The sequence below is a fragment of the Ovis canadensis genome, chromosome 2 (genome assembly GCF_042477335.2).
Source record: "Ovis canadensis isolate MfBH-ARS-UI-01 breed Bighorn chromosome 2, ARS-UI_OviCan_v2, whole genome shotgun sequence".
NCBI lineage: Eukaryota > Metazoa > Chordata > Mammalia > Artiodactyla > Bovidae > Ovis > Ovis canadensis.
Genome location: NC_091246.1, coordinates 166,150,301 through 166,174,468, shown reverse-complemented (window position 1 = coordinate 166,174,468; position 24,168 = coordinate 166,150,301). Strand labels below are relative to the sequence as shown.

The 24,168-nt window shown below is 35.7% G+C and overlaps 1 protein-coding gene across 2 annotated transcripts in view; it reads left to right on the top strand.

The window, feature by feature from the left end:
* EPC2 (enhancer of polycomb homolog 2) overlaps positions 1 to 24,168 on the top strand; it is a 130,046-nt gene that overhangs the window by 85,433 nt on the left and 20,445 nt on the right. Inside the window, exons 3-8 of one of the 2 annotated variants that reach the window (XM_069577607.1) lie at positions 815 to 960; positions 9,612 to 9,818; positions 16,809 to 16,957; positions 17,635 to 17,767; positions 19,866 to 20,057; positions 23,270 to 23,359. In XM_069577607.1, the coding sequence (XP_069433708.1) occupies positions 815 to 960; positions 9,612 to 9,818; positions 16,809 to 16,957; positions 17,635 to 17,767; positions 19,866 to 20,057; positions 23,270 to 23,359 (917 nt within the window). The remainder of the gene's footprint in view (positions 1 to 814; positions 961 to 9,611; positions 9,819 to 16,808; positions 16,958 to 17,634; positions 17,768 to 19,865; positions 20,058 to 23,269; positions 23,360 to 24,168) is intronic. The other variant, XM_069577608.1, reaches the window with a different exon arrangement.

Below are 24,168 nucleotides of genomic sequence, written 5' to 3'. Positions count from 1 at the left end.
ATTTCAAGCAATAACTCTTAATAACCTGCCATATTGGTTGTTCTCTTTGTTAATGATGATAAAGCCTAACAGCCAAGAGAAGAAACTGTACCCCCAAAAGTGAAATTTTGAAACTTTTAATTTCCTAGCATTTTTCCTTATCTTTCATGCTCCTCTACCTTCTTCTGTTTCCCCCTCATCCCACCCTCTGCCTCTGGTAACCACAAATCTGATCTCTTTCTATGAATCTGAGGTTTTTTTTAGGTTCCACATAAAAGTGAAATTATACATTATTTGTCTTTCTTTGACTTATTTCATTTAGCATAGTGCCTCAGATCCATCTATAATGTTGCACGTGTTAAAAAAAATTTTTTTTTAAGAAAATTAGTCTGTCAGGCGAGGGCCTCTTTTTTTTTTTTTTTAAGTCTGTTTTATTTCCAATGGTTTGAAATGCCATTCTCATCATATATTTTGTACTTGAGTTTATTTCTGGATTGTTAATTTTGTTCCATAACTTCTGATTATGCTGCCAAACTACCATGAGAATAAGTATTATCGTTTTTTATATATTTGTTAGTTTATGTTTTAATATATATTTGTGACCCTTTGTTTTTAAAATAAAAAATTCTAGTTGCTATTTTAGTGTTCTGTTAAACTTCAAAATATATATGAATTAAAATTTATTTTCAGCTAAATCTCTAAAACCAATTTTTTGATGTCTGCCCATGAACTCTGGTCAGTGCTTTATATGCTTTGGGAGTATTCTGTGATCAAATATAAACACTATATAACTCCATGATTTCTCCTGAGCTTGAATATGCTTTTTTTTTTCTAGCCTTTAATCTAGACAATGAACAACCAGATTATGATATGGACTCAGAAGATGAGACCTTATTAAATAGACTTAACAGAAAGATGGAAATTAAGCCTTTGCAATTTGAAATTATGATTGACAGACTTGAAAAAGCCAGTTCGAATCAGGTACTGTACCTTGTAAAAATGTCTCTTGTCTTAACATTTCATCTAACTAGCAGTTTTATTTTGCATTTTATTTAGACCTAAGTATATTACATTTTACTGTCTCTTGAATTTCTTTTCCTAAGAGCCTTGAATTTCTATTTACAATATTCCTTTACAGTTCAAGAAATACTTAAGCATACTGTCTTTGAATAAGAGTATGAAAAGTGCAGTTCTGACATTTCTTATTTGGATATAAAAATAATACTAGTTACGTTGTTACAATATCTTCTTGATCCTTTTCATAGAACTGTCTTTTTGACACTTCAGTAACTAAATTTGCCTGGTTGAGTTGCATTGGTAGTCATCTCACATCAATAAAGTTGCTCAGATTTGTATTAAGAACCTTGTACCATTTAAGATTATTTTAGTTTTGCTTATTTATATAACATATAAAATTTTAAGTGAAGGAAGAATTATTTACAAAGAAGGAATTTTCTTTAGTGGAACATTCTATACATGATACAGGGACTGTAAAAACAGAACAGAGAATTGCTAAAGTGGAAAACTCTAAGGTTTGTTTAAAGCATTTCTACATGTGCATAGAAAATAAGAATGTGCAACAAAATGCCAGCAGTGGTTATATTTAGGTGCTGGAATTATTGGTGATTTTCGTGTTCTTTGTGTTTTCCAAATTTATTATAATGAGCATGTATTGATATTTCAGTTAAATTTAAAAGATAAAAGTAATAGTTGGTGTGCCTGTGTGGTATATTAATATGCTAACTTTTATTAATGTAGTAAGAAGTTACTGATATAAATAAGCTTTTTACACTAGACTATTAAAACTTTTCACTTGTTTAACTATACAAATTCATTATTTTCTCCCAACTTCCAAGTTAGTCCTTTAAATCCCTGAGGTATTACCAGCTCTTCAGAACATTTCCCAGACTTATCCATTGTAGAATGACTTCGCTGCATATTTAGCCTATCAGTCTCCCCACAACTCATTTTGATGGAAAGTAATGTGAAGTATACTAACAAAAAAAATGCATTAAAACTGAATTTTGTAAAATTCAACTTGATTGTATAAAAATTAAAAAACAAAAAATATGGATTATTTTGACTAAATTATCTTATTAATAGGTTTTATACAATAAACTGTGGAAAATTCTGAAAGAGATGGGAATACCAGACCACTTGGTCTGCCTATATGCAGGTCAGGAAGCAACAGTTGGAACTGGACATGGAACAACAGACTGGTTCCAAATAGGAAAAGGAGTACGTCAAGGCTGTATATTGTCACCCTGCTTATTTAACTTATATGCAGAGTACATCATGAGAAACGCTGGGCTGAAAGAAGCACAAGCTGGAATCAAGATTGCCAGGAGAAGTATCAATAACCTCAGATATACAGATGATACCACCCTTATGGCAGAAAGTGAAGAGGAACTAAAAAGCCTCTTGATGAGAGTGAAAGAGGAGAGTGAAAAAGTTGGCTTAAAGCTCAACATTCAGAAAACAAAGATCATGGCATCTGGTCCCATCACTTCATGGGAAATAGATGGGGAAACAGTGGAAACAGTGTCAGACTTTATTTTTGGGGGCTCCAAAATCACTGCAGATGGTGACTGCAGCCATGAAGTTAAAAGACACTTACGCCTTGGAAGTAAAGTTATGACCAACCTAGATAGCATATTGAGAAGCAGAGACATTACTTTGCCAACAAAGGTCCGTCTAGTCAAGGTTATGGTTTTTCCAGTAGTCATGTATGGATGTGGTAGTTGGGCTGTGAAGAAAGCTGATGCCGAAGAATTGATGCTTTTGAACTGTGGTGTTGGAGAATACTCTTGAGAGTCCCTTGAACTGCAAGGAGATCCAACCAGTCCATTCTGAAGGAGATCAGCCCTGGGATTTCTTTGGAGGGAATGATGCTGAAGCTGAAACTCCAGTACTTTGGCCACCACATGTGAAGAGTTGACTCATTGGAAAGACCCTGATGCTGGGAGGGATTGGGGGCAGGAGGAGAAGGGGACGACAGGATGAGATGGCTGGATGGTATCACTGACTCACTGGACATGAGTCTGAGTGAACTCCGGGAGTTGGTGATGGACAGGGAGGCCTGGCGTGCTGCGATTCATGGGGTCGCAAAGAGTCGGACACGACTGACCGAATGAACTGAACTGATAGTAAAAGATCTCTGTGAAAAATAATTCTACTTATATTTTTTAAATGTTGTCTTGTCTTATTGGAAATTTGTTTTAATCATCAAGGTGAATCTCATTATAATTAGTGCTCACAGTTTTCCTAGGATTTTGATCACTGGCATCAGATACAGTTTCAGTTTTTCTTCTTTATATGCAAATTTTCCTAGCAGTCCTAGGCTTGATCAGACTTGTGTTATTTCTACTGTTTTCCATGACTGCTCAGAAATTCTCGTGGTGGCTGAAATTATGTCATCAGAAGCTTGCAGCTTTTTTTTCTGTAGTTTGCTTTCTTTCATTGAGTTAGTAATATTTATTTAATGTTCAAGTGAATAAGACAACTGGCAGAAATTTTTCCTTTATGAACTTACCATCTACGTGAGTACAGGATAAACGAAAAACATGTCAACAATGCAATTAACTATCCACTATAATCAGCATCACCAACTCAGTGGACATGAGTTTGAACGAACTCCAGAAGATGGTAAAGAACAAGGAAGCCTGGCGTGCTGCAGTTCACGGGGTTGCAAAGAGTCGGACATGCCTGAGCGACTGACCAACAACTATAATCAGCATCATCCTATTTCATTTCTCTTTGCTCACATGCAAACTTCCAGGCCATAAAACAATTGGCTAGGTTCTCAGAGCATGATAACATCTACCTTCTGCAGAGGAGATGATGGTGAAGGTTTTGGCACAGGAATAAAAAGGTGGTCTTATTAATAGAACCAGAGGTTAAATAGAACCAAACAAAGGCAGACCTTATTCCAAGTGTCTGATCTGGGAATTCATGGGTTTCTTTATTTTCTAATTTTGCGAGCCAGTATAATACCAAATTCCAGGGCAAGGAATCAAGTTTATGGTTACACTGGTATTGATGAGATTGGTAGAGAAAGACATAGAAGATGGATTGAGGCAAAAGTTTCTGCTGCCACTATTCTGTGGGTACTGTTGAAATGAAGTTGTTATTGAAAACTCCCATTGCCAGAGTCCGTGGTTATTTTCAGCCCCCATCCTTTGTCTTATTTGAGCTCTCATTTCTTAAAACTGTCATCACCTTTAGTCTTTCAAATATAATTCATTCCCTTTTGGTTTCCATAATGATTTTTTATGACCATTTCTGCTAACTTTCTTTTACTGGCTCCCTTTTGATTCAACTGCTGTGAACATTAAGGTTTCTTAAAATTTTGTTCTTGGTATTCATATCCTGATTATTTGGGGGTTCAGTTCAGTTCAGTCGCTCAGTCACGTCCAACTCTTTGCGACCCCATGAATCGTAGCACGCCAGGCCTCCCTGTCCATCACCATCTCCCAGAGTTCACCAAAATTCATGTCCATCAAGTCAGTGATGCCATCCAGCCATCTCATCCTCTGTCGTCCCCTTCTCCTCCTGCCACCAATTCCTCCCAGAATCAGAGTCTTTTCCAATGAGTCAACTCTTCTCATGAGGTGGCCAAAGTACTGGAGTTTCAGCTTCAGCATCATTTGGGGGTTAGTCACCTCATTGAGGATTTTTGTGTGTATTATAAAATACGTATGCCTTTAGCCTTGACCTCTTTCTTAAGCCCCAAGATATTTTTTTTCTCTTCTTGTGCTGCCTTTGGATTCTCCGTCTAGACCCACAGACTCTCAAGTTTAATCTTTCTAAAACTTAATCTCTTAACTTCAGATGATCTTATACTGTATTCATTCTCTCTTCAGTGACTCCCAAAACTTAGGCTCTTGTGGGTTTTTAAAATCCCTTATCTTTAGTCCCTAAATTTCTAACTCTTCCTTTTGCACCTATATGTTCCTTGAATACTCAGTCTTCAATGATCTCTTCTCTCATTTCTTCAGTCTTTTTCTTTTTGCCCAAAAATGTGCCAAGGGGCCCTATTTCCAAAAGAGCCCTTTCACTTGAGCCTGTCTTTCTCAATAAACTACCACCTTCTGTTTTTTGGCTTCTTTTTTTTTTTAAGTCACAGTTACATTTTCAAGTTACACTCATTGCACATGCTATCAAGGTAGTGCTCATAATCCTTCAAACTAGGCTTCAACAGTATGTGAACTGAGAATTTCTAGATGTACAGATTTAGAAAAGGCAGGGGAACCAGAGGTAAGTCACCAACATCCGTTGGATCATAGAAAAAGCAAGGGAATTCCAGAAAAATTTATACTTCTCCTTCATTGACTAGACTAAAGCCTTTGACTGTTTGGATCACAACAAAATGTGGAAAATTCTTAAAGAGATGGAAATACCAGGTCACCTTGAGAAACCTGTATGCAGGTCAAGAAGCAACAGTGAGAACTGGACATGGAACAACAGACTGGTTCAGAATTTGGAAGGGAGTGCATCAAGGCTATATATCGTCATCTTGCTTATTTAACTTCTGTGCAGAGTACATCATGTGGAATGCCAGGCTGGATGAAGCATAATCTAGAGTCAAGACTGCTAGGAGAAGTACCAACCTCAGCTATGCAAATGATACCACTCTAATGGCAAAAAGAGAAGAGAGACTAAAGAGTCTATTTGTTAAGGGTGAAAGAAGAGAGTGAAAAAACTGGCTTAAAACTCAACATTCAAGAAACTAAGATCATGGCATCCCATCCCATCATTTCATGGCAAATAGATGGGAAAGCAATGAAACAGTGACAGACTTTGTTTTCTTGGGCTCCAAAATCACTGCAGGTGGTGACTGCAGCCATGAAATTAAAAGACGCTTGCTCCTTGGAAGAAAAGCTATGAACAACCTAGACAGCATATTAAAAAGCAGAGACATCACTTTGCTGACAAAGGTCCATATAGTCAAAGGTATGATTTTTCCAGTAGTCATGTACAGATGTGAGAGTTGGACCACAAAGAAGGCTGAGTGCTAAAGAACTGATGCTTTCAAACTGTGTTGTTGAAAAGGATTCATGAGAGTCCCTTGGACAGCAAGGAGATTAAACCAGTCAGTCCTAAAAGAAATCAACCCTGAATATTCATTGGAAGGACTGATGCTGAAGCTGACATTCCAATACTTTGCCCACCTGATGTGAAGAGCTGACTCACTGGAAAAGACCCTGATTCCTGGGAAAGATTTAAGGCAGGAGGAGAAGCGAATGACCGAGGAGGAAATGGTTGGATGGCATCACCGACTCAATGGACATGAATTTGAGCAAACTCAGGGATGAGAGTGAAAGCGAAGGAAGCCTGGCATGCACTAGTACTCAGTTCCAAAGTTCTTACATTGTTCTCTCATTAATTTGTGTCTCTTACCTTAATTCCCATATTGTCAGTTTCTTTAGGTACTGGATTTATCTTAAAGTTTATTTTGTTATCTTATCCACAACCTATAGCACAAATGATGGACTGAGAGTTGTTATTGGACTGTTGGGTAGTTGTTATAGTAATGTTGGACTTACTGCTTAACTGGCTGTTTTATATGTAAAAGCATTAATTTTTACATGTTTTATTCATTTGTATATTAAATATTAAATTTACGCATTTATTGAAATTTCTAAACCATGAGTTTTGTATATGTGTGCATGCTCAGTCATGTCTGACTGTTTGCAACCCCATGGACTGTAGTCTGCCAGGTTCCTCTGTCCTGGAATTTTCCAGGCAAGAATAATGGATTGGGTTGCCATTTCCTCCTCCAGGGGATCTTCCCTACCCAGGGATCAAACCTGTGTCCCCTGAGTCTCCTTTATTGTAGGCGCACTCTTTACCATTGAGCTACCAGGGAAGCCTGAGTTTTGTATATAAGCAAAGTAAATGATCTTCGTTCTCATGGAGCTAGTTGCAGTCTGTTGTTTTTCAGTCACTCAGTTATGTTCGGCTCTTTGCCACCTCATGGACTGCAGCATGCCAGGCTTCCCTGTCCTTCACTCTCTCCCTGACTTTGCTCACTTATGTCCATTGAGTTGACGATGCCATCCAACCATCTCATCCTCTGTCGCCCCCTTCTCCTCCTGCCCTCAATCTTTCCCAGCATCAGGGTCTTTTCCAATGAGTCGGCTCGTCGCATCAGGTGGCCAAAGTATTGGAGCTTCAGCTTCAGCATCAGTCCTTCCTTGAGTATTCAGTCTAGAAGAAGAATAATTTTTATCTCCCATCCCTTACCCTCAAAATAAGTAAGTCAAGTAAGTCAGAGCTGTCTTAGAAATCATAAATTTATCACAGATCCGTTTATCAATTAAATAGTAGTTTCCACTGCTTTCTAGTGGATGAAGTGCTAAATGGCAGAACTTTTTTCTTAGGATATCAAAGTAGTGGGATTCTGTTTTTGTGGATTCTCAATCATGTGGTTTAATTTGTGGCTGTTTTATCTGTAAATAGATCTTGCCAGTCAAATTTAATGTTGTCACCATGATAGTAGAGAGGCACTGATACTAGTTGCCCTAGAATAACTAAAGCTAATTTTTACAGAATGAGTAAAACCAAAATTATCCAATAAAATAAAAGTTGGTCATCAGTTCAGTTCAGTTCATTCACTCAGTCGATATAACAATATAAAAACAGCAGTTGACTGAAAAAATACAGTTAACCCAGAAAGGTAATGTCAGGATGTTTACACTGTATATTGGGTTCTTATTACCTCAGCTGTAAAGAGGGTACTTAACCACCAGGCAGGACATTTCCAGCAGGAGCAAGAAGTACTAAGAAAAGAAAATCTGAGGCATTGTTTTAATCTCCTAACATCTCTTGCAGAAAGATAGGAAGCAGTGTTATTTTGATAATACTGTATAGGAAATTCACCATGATTCTGTGAGTTGATGGAAAGAGGTTATCTTCCTCCCCACTCCAGGATTAGATTAAGTTCTTGATTTAATCAGCGAAGGTTATAAAATTTTATCAGAAGCAGGATGACCACAGAGTGGAAGCACATGCAACGTGTCACAGCACTGTTTCCCTTGGTCCCAGAGCTGCCAGTTACGCTGCGAAGCTCTAAGCGTGTGGTGGGATTTTGTTAGATCCAGAAAGCTCCGTTCTTATTCTTCCACCATCCCTATAGACTTTGAAAGTATGCATCGTCATTCCACAGAACTTAAGTTAACAGTGGGAGAGTGTCCACTTCAGGCTGATGTTGGGAAAATAGTAGTTCTTTTGGTTCGGTCTCGTGTTTCTGGCTCTGGCTGTCCTCTTCAGAGACCATGTTACTTAGTCTCTCAGATGCACTTGAGCTGACTCCACTGAGACTTTGAATAAACCAAACAGTGGCCATTTATAATTGGATTGCACTAAAAGTAACTGTCACATGGACTGGAATACTTGAGTTGATATTGTGAATGTAGTCTCTTCCCGTAGTCACACCATCTTGGCAGCCAAATTGTAAGAAGCAGCCAACTAATTAGCTCTAGTAGTCACCATCATAGGACTAAAAGTCCAAATGATCATTACATTTATTCCATCAAGTAATAAATAGGAGAAATCAGATCACATTAAAAATATGTTTTGTCAGTCATACTTTCTTCAAATGAATTAATACAACCACCAAATTGATTAGTATGCTGATCTTAAAATTTCAGTGATACTTCCCCCACATTTACAAGTTTTAGGAGATACTTCAGTTTGTTTTGAAAATGAATTTTCATCTCTAAAGTAATAAAAGTAAAAAGATTAGGATAGTACCACTTCAGTAAGCATTCACAGCCCTAAAACTCCATAATCTTTTTCTAAGCTTCACTATAAATGGATCTTTGTAACCCCTAATCCATCTTGTTAGCCTCTCTGATCTTGGCAAAGAGCAGGGAAACAGATGTGACCAAGCAAATTTTTACAAACTTTACTTTTGAGATAATGTCAACATATGTTGGCTGCATTGATAAAGGAGAGAGAGATCCCTGAGATGTCACTGTCCCAGACTTGACATTGTCATCAGCAAGATGAGTGCTGAGAATAAGGATTTTCTAGTATTTCATCAGCTTTGTAGAGAAATTGTTTTGTTTGTAACTGGTACAAAAAATTCAAGATTGTATAGTGTTGAAAATTCTGGAAACATGCTAAGTTTGTCCTTTCAATTTCAGAGGAGTCATGTGTGTTAGCAACATATTAGAAAGTATTCATCATTTATTTTGGATGGAGGTAAAAAGAAACCACCTGTAAATTCTATTTTCTGTTGAAAAACAGAAACGCTTAATGATGCTAGTAGATGAAGACTAGTAGACCCTCCAGTGTGTGGAATCACAGAGTATCAGAATTTTGAAGGACTCTGGATATCTCTAGTTCAAGACTTACCTAAGTCATAAAACTGTTGTAGACTTCTCATTAATTCAGGCTTCTTAAATATTTTAAGTGGTGGAACTCACTACCTCTTAGGGTAAATTTCTAATTTTGGTAAATCTTACTAATAAATTCTTTGTTAGATTGAATTGAATTGTGCTTTTTGCCATCATGATACCTAATCATAACTGTTAGACTGATCACATTTTTTTCCTGTAGACAAAGTTTAATCTTTAAATCTTTTCCCCAAGGATTGTAGTTGATGACAGTTTTTATTTTTTATTTAGCTTGTAACACTTCAAGAAGCAAAACTGCTGCTAAACGAAGATGATTACCTTATTAAAGCTGTATATGACTACTGGGTGAGGAAACGTAAAAACTGCAGGGGACCATCCCTCATTCCTCAGATAAAACAAGAGAAAAGAGATGGCTCTACCAACAATGACCCTTATGTTGCCTTTCGGAGGAGAACAGAAAAAATGCAAACTCGAAAGGTAATATGCAAATTAGGTTTAGCTGAATGTACCTAGATAGTATTTAAGACAAATATTTTTTTTCCTGCCAATAGCTTGAGTAATTTGGACATAAAGTGAAGCTAATGACATTGTTGAACTTTATATTAGAAAGCCTGCTCTTCAGTAGCCTCTATCCCCCAGTTGTTTGCAATGTTTGTTTAATGTTTATTTAATACCTATGAGCTTTATAAATCTATTGATTATATCATTTTAGGCTTGCAATTGAAGTGATATGAGGGAATTCGTGTTATGAGGAAACAGGAGTTTTGAGTTCTTCAGTAAGCTGTACATTCTATACATATCTTCTATTGGAAGCTTAAGAGTTCCTTTGAAACCATATTCTAAATCATGAATGTAAAAAAGGACTTTACTCCCTCTAACTACTGTGGGGTCATAGGAAGTTGGTAAAGGTTCATTTTCAAGCCTGTTCTGCTAACAGTCATAAGTAAGACAGTAAGACAATGAAATCTTTTTCTCCTTTTCTGAACTGTCAGTTGTGTCAGATTTCAAATTGACAAACTTGTCCTCACCTGGCTTTCAGAAGCAAGATTAGCCAGAATTCTAAGAGAAACTGGGTCTCATGTTGTGAAATGATACGGTAAAGAAGAAAACATTATTTTAGAGGGAGTAGTCACTGTCTTCCACTTCTCATAATTAATAATAAACACCAGACACAGTAACACATTCTTTAACGTTGTAGAATATTAAGAACATACAAATGTAAAAAACGGAAGGAATTGTAATTGGAGGTCCAGCGTTTTCTCTGCATTCCTGTTTCTCCTAACATGGAGTGCTTGTCCTTATCAGCTGTTATTATAACAGCTGTGAAGCATAACAGCTGCCAGGGATAGTACATTTTAGGGGAAACTCTTTTGGTTAACAACTAGTTTTTATAACTATTTCTTGGATTTCCCAAATGTAGATGACATTCCCTAACCCAGACTGAGTTTTCAATTTGGTGTTTGATTTATGGCTATGGAGATATTAGATATTTCATGAAGATTAATGCCTTGTTTAGAAAAGACTATATGAGATAAGTTTGTAAATACAGTAAAGTTTTATAAATTTGGATATGAGGAAGGAGAGGTTTATCTGAATTATTGAAAAATCTGAATTTCCAGTTTTTAAGAGAAATATAATTGGTTCAGATGTGTTGCAAAACAGAGCAATATATTTTGAAGGGAAAGTACTGTTGGGTTTCTTTTAATGGATAAGCATAAATACTTAAAATAGCAGTATTATTGGCATAAAAAACAATTTTCCTAATATTTAATGTGTTTTACTCTTAAATAAGTTAAATCACTATTTTCTAACCAGCATGTTTTGTGAATTGCTAGAAACACGTTCCTGTGTTTAGGCATTTCTCCATTGTATAATAACTAGGCCAGCATTTTCCTGATGCTGTGATTCCTACCCTTCCTCTTATCTGTTATTTTCTTATTCATCTCTAGCATGGTACATTTTCTTTTTCAATGGTCTTTTTATTTCTCCATCTTTAGTTGTGGGACCAAAGACTATTCCCCTTCACATATACTATTGTTTCTTGGAAATGTGGGTTTTAAAATGAGAAAACTGGGAAAGCAATCAAGAATGAGTACCCTAGATGTTCAAGAGGTGGTCGGGCACTGGGATGTGCAAAAAATGAATACTAGTTCACAGAGGTTCTCTGCTTCCTTTCCCATTCCCACAAACTTAAAAACATTCCAGAGGGGTAGTTATATAAGTAGCTGATGCAAAGGCTAGAGTAAAGAACTTCTGAAATATTTGCTTAGAAGTCTAGAACTTAATTTTAATCATTAAACTAATGTTTAGTTTGTGAGTGCTTAAGTGCTTTAGGACATTCTTAAGTGAGATGGTGTTAAGGTGCCAGTGTGTCTGAATGCACTGACTGGGAAGGCTTGAATCAGCATATACGTTTATGTGTTTAACCCACAGGTAAAACTGTGAACATGTGTGCCTTCGTTCTCTCCTCCTGTGTGGCCCAGGTGAAGCAAGATAGGCAGGAGAGCAAACTTCCAGGGTGATGGTTCTCAGTCTGGCTGCACATAACAATCACTTGTGAATTAGCCTTGGTTTACAAAGATCTATAGTTAACTATAAATTATAGCAGTTTCAGAACCGCTTCCCTAGAGATTTGGCAGTTGATCAAAACTGTAATGTTTAACTGGAATAGGAAGACAGGAATTTGCTCTAAGCAGAGTTGGTTGTGGATAAGGGTAAAGGGAATGAGTAAATTTGAATATAGGGAGTAGACAATCTTAAAAGCACAGGAAAGATGTCACTATGAACTTACAGATTTTAATATTGCTGCAGCTTGTTTATGTACATAAATGTATTATAGGCTTATTTCCTAGCTCTGTTCACTTAGAGCGTATAAAAGCAATTAGTGTTAGTCACTCAGTCGTACACGACTGAGCAACCCCATGGACTGTAGCCCACGAGGCTCCTCTGTCCATGGGATTTTCCAGGCAAGGATACTGGAGTGGTTTGCCATTTCCTTCTCCATCAACCTAGTACCTTACATAAAGCTAAAATCATGACTGCCTGAGTTGGTCAGGTTATAAACCACAGTTCCTCCTCCCCCGCTGCTGCCCCACCACCATTTAGTCTTCTTGTGAAGACAATATAAGAAATGGTCTTCAAGCCAAGAGACAGAAATGTAAGTGTTCTAAAACAGTGAGGAAACCTCAAGATCTGGTTTTGACAGAGATGAATAGTGAACGAGGCCGAGATTACACAAGACTCCAAAAATTCACGAAGTTATCTGAAAGGAAAGAAGCTACGTAGCTAGTATTTTGTTGTTATTTAGTCGCTAAGTTGTGTCTGACTCTTTGTGATCCATGGACGGGAGCCCACCAGACTCCTCCATTCTGGGGATTTCCCATATAGAAGCAACTAGAGTAGCATGTAAAAATACTGTTTTCCTTTAAGGAAACCAGGGCTCCTTAAAAAAAAAAAAAAAAGGTTGATTTCAGGTCTGGTACTAGGAAAGCATACAGGTAAACTTGGAACATTCTGCTTTGCCAGAATATAAAAATGTGATGAAAGAATGTTGGAGCCAGCTTAAATTAGAGTGACTCTGCTGATCACATCTGGGGAAGTTTGTGTGTCACAGTAAGGAGAGTAATGGATTATAACTCATAAAGTAACCCATACATCCATACTGATATAAATGTATGGATGGATGATAGATAAAAGAGAATGCTTTTCCTTACCATAGATTTCCAATTTACAAATGTCAGTGGAATGATGGTGTTCAAAAATCATCATTTGGCAATTACCATTGTCTCAGGCAAAAGTTAGAATTAACGGATGAAACTGATGGGGGAAATTTGATTATATAAAGTCCCATAGTGTACTTTTTAATTAAAAAAAGAAAAATAGTAATTTGACTAGAGAAAGCTGGCAAACACCATCTTAATCAAGTGATCAAAGTTAACATCAGCAGTAGTCATGTATGGATGTGAGAGTTGGACTGTGAAGAAGGCTGAGCGCCGAAGAATTGATGCCTTTGAACTGTGGTGTTAGAGAAGACTCAAGAGTCCCTTGGACTACAAGGAGATCCAACCAGTCCATTCTGAAGGAGATCAGCCCTGGGATTTCTTTGGAAGGAATGATGCTGAAGCTGAAACTCCAGTACTTGTACATGGCCACCTCATGCGAAGAGTTGACTCATGGAAAAGACTCTGATGGTGGGAGGGATTGGGGGCAGGAGAAGAAGGGGATGACAGAGGATGAGATGGCTGGATGGCATCACTGACTTGATGGACGCGAGTCTGAGGGAAGTCCGGGAGTTGCTGAGGGACAGGGAGGCCTGGCGTGCTGCGATTCACGGGGTCGCAAAGAGTCGGACACAACTGAGCGACTGAACTGAACTGATGATGAGCAAAGGACACAGTTTCACTTGTGTAATGGTCATACCAAAAGTTCACAACCTCAATTTAAATGTAGAATAACATCAAAGAAACCCAAATTAACGAACATTCTACAAAAATAAATGGCTTCTACACTTCGAAACTGTCAAGGTCATGATCACGATAGAAAGACAGAGGAAGTATTCCAACTTACAGAAGATTAAAGAGAGACATGGACCATAAAGAAAGCTGAGCACCAAAGAATTGATGCTTTTTAACTGTGATGTTGGAGAAGACTCTTGAGAGTCCTTTGGCTAGCAAGGAGGTCAAACCAGTCAATCCTAAAGGAATTCAACCCTGAATATTCATTGAAAGGACTGATGATGAAACTGAAGATCCAGTACTTTGGCCATCTGATTCGAATGGCCATCTCATTAGAAAAGACCCTAATGCTGGGAGAGATTGAAGGCAGGATGGAAGGAGGTGACAGAGATGAGATGGTTAGATGGCATCACTGGCTCAGTGGACATGAGTTTGGGCAAACTCTACGAGATAGTGAAGGACAGGGGAGCCTGGTGTGCTACAGTCCATGGAGTCACAGTCGGGCACAACTGAGCAACTGAACAACAGCAAAAGAGACATGACAGCTAAATTCAGTTTTAATCCTGAATCAGATCCTAGCCTGGGAAAGAATTTTTTATTAATAATAAAAATTATTATTTCCCACCAGTGTCCTTTATAGCAACATTATATAAATATAGGAAATCTGTATATCCTAACTGTTGTATTTCTAGTTGTGAAGGACATTAGTGGGCAATTGGTGAAATATGAGGAGAGTCTATAAATTAGATAATAGTTTTTATATCAGTGTTAATTTCCTGATTTTGATAATGTTACTGAGATTGTATAAGAGACTATCATTATTCTTAGAAAATATACATTAAAGTGTTTAGGGGATGAAGGCGTTATATCTTCAACTTGAAAAATATTTTAAAATACTGTTGCTAATAAGTTATATATGTATGTATGTGTTTATATACATACATGGATGTGTGTCATAGTCCATTTGTGCTGTTGTAACAGAAATACATAGACTGGGTGGCTTAAACAATGAATATTTATTTCTCAGTTCTGAAAGTTGGGAAGTCCAAGATCCAGGTATTATCAGACTTGGTGTCTATTGAGGGCCCGCTTCTTGTTTCACGGATGGTCCTCTTGCTGTGTCCTCACGTGGCAGAAGGGGCAAGAGGGTTCTTTGGGGTCTCTTTTATACTGATCCATTCATGAGCACTCCCAAAGCCCTCCCTCCAAATAAAAATCGCATTGGATAGTTAGGATTTCAACATACGAATTTTCAGGAGATGCAAATATTCAGTCTGTAACAATGTATATATACATCATAGAGATAATAAAGCAAATATAACATATTAACTTTTGGGGAGTCTGGATGAAGATAATATGGGAATTTTTTATACCATTTTTGTAGCTTATTTGTAAATCTGAAATTATTTCACAATAAAAGGTAAAAATAGAAAAAAGGGCAGGAGTGGGGTAAAGAAAAATTAGGGAAGCTACTTATTTGGGCCTCAAGAGAGCAGGAAATGAGTGAGTAAGAAGGGGCAGAAGTGCATAGTGCAAGAGAAACATTTAGTGAAGAGGAGGACAACTTTAAAAGGTTCTGGTGCACTTTTTCTTCAGCTGCTGTTATTTATCTTTAGAACTTGTATTTCTTTCATTCTTATTAGACTTTAAGCCTTTTGAGGATAGGGGACATGTGTAATACTTTTTACAGAGAGCAATACTGAAATATTCAAGTATTTTGTACTTTAATATTTGCTCTTGGTTATGTTCACTTTTTTTCAATCATAAGGTGCAGCTGCTCCCTGGTTACAGAATATTTTGCTTAAAACTGTGCTTTAGATTTTTGTCTTTTGTAACATACTTTACTGAAGGGGGAAAGTGATATATTTCCTTTGGATAAGATTAAAGTGTGATTTATTATTAATAGTATCTTTTAATATTCAGTATGCACTACCTTAATGAGATTTAGTTTAAGTAATGTTTTATAGGTAATGAGTAATTTTCAAATACAAGAAACTACACAAAAGAAAAAAGTAAAACTTTGTATCTTCCTCAAGTTTTATTTTCTCTTTTATAATCCTCCGATATGAAACCTGGCTTTCTTTGGGTTCAGATTTCTAATGTCACACTGCTTTATTAAGTCAAGTATGGAAAGCTTGCTTAAATGCAGTCTGTCTGAACATATAGAATGAGGAGTGGCAGTGGTCTATTTTTAAACAGATAGTTCCACACTTAATAGAAAGTAAGAATTCTGTGGCTGTTTGATTGAACAAAATATTTTTATTAACAGTAACTTTTATATGCACATGATGCTGGTAATTATAACTGAACCTTCTCTAGTTATTAGTTTGAACTTTTACCTGTGAGTTAGTTCAAGTTACATTTGACACTTCAAAGTAAGAATTTATAATGAAACTCAGACCTTTTACTAGTAGATCTCTTTTCTACTCTGCAGTGAGGTTTTACTACGTTCAGCATGGTAATTCCATTCCTTGAGATCCTTTATATTCTGTAATTTATTTTATATCTGAGTTTTTAAAGTGAAGCTTTGCTTGTCATTGTGAATCTTTACATTGTAGTGTATTGAACTGTCCAGCCCACTATTAAAAGGCTGAATGGATGAATAGCAGCTCAGTTTGGCTGTTTTTAGATAACCTTGATTTAACAGAACTGTTTCTCTCTGTCATTGAGAAAGACCTTGTAACAATAAGAAAAAATTACATTTTTTGATAATAGTAGTTTTTGTTTCAGGCAGACTTTAAAAATTTTATTTGTATTGGAATTATCCCATCTATGTCATTCCATCTTTTCAATAGCTGGCAACTTTTTTTCCTGCATATTTATTGAGATATTTGCTTTTTTGTTTTTAGTTAAATGGCTTGTCTTAATGTAATTGCTATTTAGATGTGTGTGTGTGTGTGTGTAAGTGTAACATTTTGCTTTTATAGAATGAATTTGGGTCTGATAAGATTTTGATGAATGAAGCTGGAAATCTGGACAGTTGGATTTATTCTTTTAAACTTATTTTGAATAGAATCGAAAGAATGATGAAGCCTCTTATGAAAAGATGTTGAAACTGAGACGAGAATTTAGTAGAGCCATAACAATTTTGGAAATGATTAAGAGAAGAGAGAAAACAAAACGAGAATTATTGCACTTAACCTTAGAAGTTGTGGAAAAAAGGTAACATTGCTGTTCTTACATACCAGTAACGCTTCAGTCAAATGAAAGGCAAAATGTAACCAAATTTCAGCTTTATAACTACTGAGATTGATTATCTAACAATGTCTACATTTTTTGAAAATTGTGATTGCTGGTTTTTGCTTTTTGTTTTTAAACCATTAAGTTGCCAGTTTGGGTTGCAAATTTGGGAGATATTTTTGTGAATAGTATAGATCCTCTGTTACACTTAATTTCTTGTTGTTGCAGAATCATTTAATTGTATTTAGAAAAGAACTTGGAGATTGTATAGTCCCATTCTCTGTATTAAAGTTTCTATTAAAATTTGAGAGAAATAAAGTTTAATTGATTTTATTTTTTGATTAGTTAGGAAATACTTGTTTTGGTGCATTTTGAAAATGTATTCACCAATGTAATAATCCTTTTCCTGAAAATACGAAATATATGAAGAGTCCATCTTCTGTGTATCTTAGAGATTAGGAGAGGGAGTTGTTTTGTTTTTACTAAATCCCAAATATGAGCTTCTTTATTCCCATGCGTTTTCTCTCTTAAGAATAATCCGATTAATTGTTGGCTCTGTTTGATTAGTTGTGTTCCAAGTAAATGATATATCATTGGTTTTCTATTTCTTTTTTATTTTTGAACGGTAAGATTTTCTTATATATTATTTCCTTTTCAAGATATCATTTAGGAGACTATGGTGGTGAAATCCTTAATGAAGTGAAGATCAGTAGATCAGAAAAAGAATTATATACCACTCCAGGAACTCTTCATAATGGAAATCATCACAAAGTCCAAGAATGTAAAACTAAGGTGAGTATCTTCTGGGGAGAAGCATGTATGATAATATTGACTGGACAATTGGTTTCTGAAATTATCTTATAATAGTTTGGTTAAGAAGGAAGATTACTAACATGTTTGAGTTCCTACTTTTTGCACTTTGCTAGGATTTTTTATATGCATATTGATTAATCTTACAACATCCCTTTGAGGTAGATTTTTTACCTCTGTGTGACTTTTAGATCATATAGTTATTAAGTGGCAGATTTAAGATTTTGAGTCTAGGTCTTAAAACAAAAACCATGTGTTTTCAGCTATGCTATCTTGTATCCCTACAGAATAATGGTAATTATAGCTTAGTTATTATCACTGCCTTAGCAAATCCTGGATTGTGATGGCAGGCATCAAAATTAAACCTTTCTTCATTAAGACTATTCAAAGTTACTGTCCTCACTATTGCCATAACCAGCATTTATCAGTTGCTGCTTATCTTGACTTGAAAAAGTCCTATAACTTCTAGAACTCAGTTTTTTCCTAATAAAGAGACTAGTGATTAGTTTCTTAGCCTGAAGAGTCACATTTATTCATTATTCACTTGGTATATAAAAGCATTCAGTTGAGAAATGCAAAAAGTAATAAAACCTTTGAAGAGCTTAGATTTTTAAAAAGAAACATGTTATTGGCTGAGTTTTTAGACAGTAGAGCTCTACTGTGTAGCAGGATTTTAAAAATGGCTTAGGGTGTTTGTGGAAAATTCATCTTTTAAAAATGTGCACAATCCTCATTTTTCATGGGTTCTTTCTTAAAGGTCAAGGAAGAATGTGGAGTAGGGAGACTCCTCCATTATTCAACTGTGTCAATTCAAACACCAAAGTTCTTTCTTATTAATCACAGGCATCTAGCCCACCTACCCTTTAAATCACACTTACTTTGCCATAAACCAGACAATAAATGTCATTTTGTACATTACTTTTTAAAATCCAGTTCTAAATCAATGCTTTTCCTAGGTATGTTATTGATAGGCAGAGAATATGAAAATCTCAACCCCAAATTAGTGCAGAATCAGCCTTTGTTATATGTTGATTCTTAATCTTAGATCACTCTAAAATTAAACACCCACACTATTTAAATACTAATTTTAGAAATATGATTGCATTTCACATAGTTAACTATATTTCATTTGTCACACATCCTTCTTGAAAATATAAGTAATTTCTGAGAAGTTGGGGATTTCTTTTTGATGTCATAGCCATGCCCATTGTATGAAAGCATTTATATCTCAATAACTCAGTGTTTCAGCAATGTTTTCATTATGTATAACATTTTTGACCCTAAAGTAGTTTTAATGAAAATCTGAGCTACTTGAAAAAATGTAAAACTTCCTAAATACTTTGACACTTTGTTAGCGCTTGTAATTTGATGCTTAGAACAGTAATTTTCAAACTTTTTAAAGTAGATTCTTATTTATTAAAAGGAATGCCAGTATATTAAAACAGAAACAGCTGCTCTCTTGAGGATAGCTGGGTTCTAAACTCCACCCATCTCTGCCAGAGATGTCTCTGCCAGACAGCCTCTTGTATGCCACCAAAGAACTCTAGGGTACTTGAAGACAGTTTGATTATTGTTCAGCTGAGGTGGTAATTAATTCTAAAAAGTGAACTTTTCTGTCTCAGAAAAGTTATTCCACTTGTAGATATTTTTTAAAATTGGAAATAAGCATAGAAATGAATTAATGTATTTATAATCTAATTCAAGTCATTTTAGAAGTAAAAATAGTTAATTTTCATCATTAATCAGTAGACTTAAATAAAATTAAAATAGAATTTAAATACATTTTAAATACTGGATTGCATAATAATAGAGGAATTTTAAAAAATCACTAATATCTTAGTTTAAAGTATTGCTAACAATATAAAGTAAATTTAAATGTCATAATATTTTTCACTATAATTTGTGAAAGCAAAGCACTTTTTGGCTTATCATCAAATAGTAGTTTCTGCATATTAAAACCAGAAAATAAATTACCTCCTGGGTAAAAATGTATGTTTTTTCAAAGAGCAGTATAGTTTTTTATGATTTCTAAAATTATTTTCATTTCTTCCTTTTGGGGGAAAAATCATCATGTAAACAGCACCCGCATCATTTGTCTTTGAAAGAAGAGGCTTCTGATGTGGTTCGTCAAAAGAAGAAGTACCCAAAGAAGCCTAAAGCAGAGGCTGTGCTAACATCTCAGCAGCCCACTCCTGAGACCTTGCCTGTGATCAATAAGAGTGACCTTAAGCAATATGACTTTCACAGCTCAGAGGAAGATGAATTTCCACAGGTGCTTGTTTTAAAACTATTTTACAGACATTTTCTTCTAGTCTTTTATATTGCTCTATTTTAAAACATAATATCTTAGAATTTTGATTCTTGCTTTCTTCACCTAATGTTATAACATAAACGTTTTCCGCATTATTTATGTAGTTACTGAAATGGTTTTTGCTTTGTTATTTTCTATCAGTTGAATATATTTTATTTATTTTGTATAGCATTTAGGTGGTTTTAAGCTCTCCCTTTTATAAAAATGAGCATCTCTACCTCGTCCCTCCATATTTGAAACAGATGATTAGAAACAGAATTCCTGAGCTAAAGATTATAAATATTTTAAGACATTTAACACATAATTGTAAACATTCACCAATAATAATTCCCATATTCCATCAGCATTGTATTTTACAACTTTTAATGAAAATTTTGCTAATTTATTTAACAATAACTGTTTGACTCCAAAGAAGATTTAGAATTGGCTCAGATTTTAACTTGTGAAATTAATTCTTTGGTTATATTATAGCAGTTTTATAGCAAATTTTAAGTTTAAAAATCTAAATTTTTGTTTCATATGTGCTGTCTTTTAAAACAAAGACTTCTATTTTATATACTAAAGGATTGATTTTAAAAAAATACATTGTTTAGCACCTGGTGTAGCAGTGGCCTCCTTTTTTCTTCTTCATACGATATAGGAAACCTAAAGAGAGTACTATAACATGCTTTACTGTATTTCAACATTTCGACTGACTTGCTTAAAAAAATTTTTTTAAACCAACATGACAGATAAATTTGGAAGCAAGACAGTTTATAAAACTTGTTGTAGTAACTATTTAAAATCTAGAGTTTATATAAAATTTGTCTTCTTTGCCTAAGATTATATTAGTTTTACTTTTTTGTAGATGATTTAGTTTTTCTAGCCCAGATAATATTTCAGCATTCATATACATTGTAACAATGCACAAAATGTGTTTAGTTTAGTATGCTCTTTAAAAGCACTTAAATGAACTCATTTATTAAAAGTTGTCAGATGGTCTTGTTCAGGGTTATGTGGCAGTCTGGATGGGAGGGCAGTTAAAAAATATTTTAAAAATAAATAAAATTGACAGAGGATTATGTTGTTAGACTCAGGCAGGGCTTTGAATAGTCATGGGACATGAATTAGATGACATTTTGAAGGAATGAGGGCACAAATAGTAGGTCTTTTCCAGATAGAAAATGTAGGGAAGGGTCCAAGACAGAGAAAACAGCATATGAGAAGGAATTGCTAGCAGTAAGTTTAAGTGAGGAGTGAAATGGTTAGATAAATACATATATAAAAGCCAGTAAAGTTCTCCTATACATTCCCAGCCTTATAAGAATGATGCTAAGGGATACTGTCTAGTAGAAACTTTTCCTATATTGCTAGAATCAGTCTATCCAGTTTGATAGACGCACTCAGCATACTAGACCTATATTCCTCATCTATTAAGGAATCTTCATCTCTGTTCTAAATTCTTATATTTATTCATATAGTCCCCATTCCCACATGAAATTACATTTTGAAACTATTAGGTTCCTCTGAATCCTTGTACTGGGTCCTTGACAACATTAATTTTTATAATGGTATCCCTGGTTGGTAAACAGTAAGTAAGCATGTACCTATAGTTGAACATTATTCAGTGAGGCAGCTATTTAGAATGTGGCTTTTACAAAATCAGGATTTTATTGCTTAAAAGATAATTAAAATAATCATATGCTTCTTCTATGTCCAATAAACAAGAATAAAGGAATAGAGAGCCTTAAAGAGCATTTTAACCCGACTTCTCCAACTGATTTGCAACAGAGCAGAATAGAAACCCAGTCTCTTCTCAATCATGCTTCTGATTCTCCGAACATCAGCGCGGTCTTCTTATATCTCAGACTAAATCCTGGAAACCCCTCGTTGGGTAATCTGGAGGAAGGGATGCAAAAAATTTCTGAGACTTTGTTTGTGACACTTCCCATGTACATTCTAGAAGAGGTAGTTGCTTTATAAAGGACCCAAAGTGTAAAATTCACATTCGGGATCTCCTTTCCAATTTCAGATTTTAGTTTGGCTCCCTAGGAAGAGGAGTCAGCCCCAGCTTGCTGTTTCTGTGTCTCCCCCATGGGGTTGGTGGAGGTATATTGGAACCTCAAACAAATGCCTTTCTCCCCTGGATGCCCCTGCTCGGTGGTGATTACCACAGTTTTGAAATAATGTGGAGAAAGCATTTTTCCTCTCAAAATAGGAAGAGAGGGATTTGTGAGGTTCAAAAGTTTGCAAGTAAATGTGGTTGAGCCAGCGTTGTCAGAAAAAGAGATGTACTCCAAAGTGAAATTGCGAGACAACTGAAACTTAAGTACCAAAACTTTTTTTTATTTTAACCATTATGGGTAGAAATTTATCGAAACCATATTATTTCTTGCCATATCAGAGTATATTTGTATTTCACTTAATCTGTTTTTGATAACATAACATTTGCTCTAATGTACCAGTGCTGCCTTAGAGGTCCGCTCAGATTATGTAGGGGGATTTGTCCTAGTCTCACTTGGTCCTGTGCTTTTTAATATGTGACAACTTTTTGAAAGTCTTTATTCTTTTGCTGTCAGATGGTGAGATTAGTACTTCTAAACCAGTCTGCTTACCTTTTAGCAAGTCCTCTTTCCTCTTTTGATTTTCAGCTTCTGATCTGTTAAAATTTTAAAAATGATTTTAAAAACAAGTGGGGAAATAAGGGACTCCCCTTTCAGTGCAATGTATGAACTTTTCAGCTTTGAGGGAAGGGAGGTTATTCATAAGCTTCTTTTATCTTCCTAGTTTTAGGCTTTATTATAGAGAAATGAAGTTTTTGAATAAAAGCATACCTACCTATAGATGAAGCATAATTATTATTACAAAGTATTTATGGCCACAAACAGTATTTATAAAATGTATGAATGGGATATGTAAAAACCATACTAATGATGTTCAAGCTTAAAGCATTTACATATTCAGAAACAGTTAAGCAATACCATGTAAACTTACCTGCAAGAACTTACCCATTAAAAATAATTAGTAACCATACAAAACTTCTGCTAATCTTTAAATATTTGAGGGAATTCACTACTTACTGTATGTAATGTGGAGTGACTCACTGTTTGTGATCAGATTCTGATTTTAGATCATTACAAAGATTGTTGACTTTTGGTAACTCCTAAATGGAATGCTTCATGCCTCTTTCTTAGGTACCGTCCCCAGCATCAGAACCTGAAGAAGAAAATGATCCTGATGGTCCCTGTGCTTTCAGGAGGCGGGCAGGATGCCAGTATTATGCTGTAAGAACTATATTTTTTGTGGTGTTTTGGGAACTGGAATTAACAGATAACTCATGTCAAAATGACTTCAGTTCAATTCAGTTGCTCAGTCATGTCCAATTTCTTGCGACCCCCATGGACTGCAGCACGCAGTCCATCACCAGTTCCCGGAGATTACTCAAACTCCTGTCCGTAGAGTCACTGATGTCATCGAACCATCTCATTCTCTGTCGTCCCCCTTCTCCTCCCACCTTCAATCTTTCCCAGCATCAGGGTCTTTTCAGATGAGTCAGTTCTTCACATCAGGTGGCCAAGTATTGGAGTTTCAGCTTCATCATCAGCCCTTCCAGTGAATATTCAGGACTGATTTCCGTTGGCATGGACTGATTGGATCTCCCTGCAGTCCAAGGGATTCTTGAGAATCTTCTCCACACCACAGTTCAAAACTATCAATGCTTCAGTGCTCAGCTTTCTTTATAGTCCAACTCTCAACATCCATACCTGACTACTGGAAAACCCATAGCTTTGACTAGATGGACCTTTGTTGGCAAAGTCATGTCTCTGCTTTGTAATATGCTATCTAAGTTGGTCATAACTTTTGTTCCAAGGAGCAAGCGTCTTTTAATTTCATGGCTGCAGTCACCATCTGCAGTGATTTTCGAGCCCCCAAAAATAAAGCCTCTCACTTTTTCCATTGTTGCCCCTTCTATTTGCCATGAAGTGATAGGACCAGATGCCATGATCTTAGTTTTCTGAAAGTTGAGTTTTAAGCCAACTTCTTCACTCTCCTCTTTCACTTTCATCAAGAGACTCTTTAGTTCTTCACATTC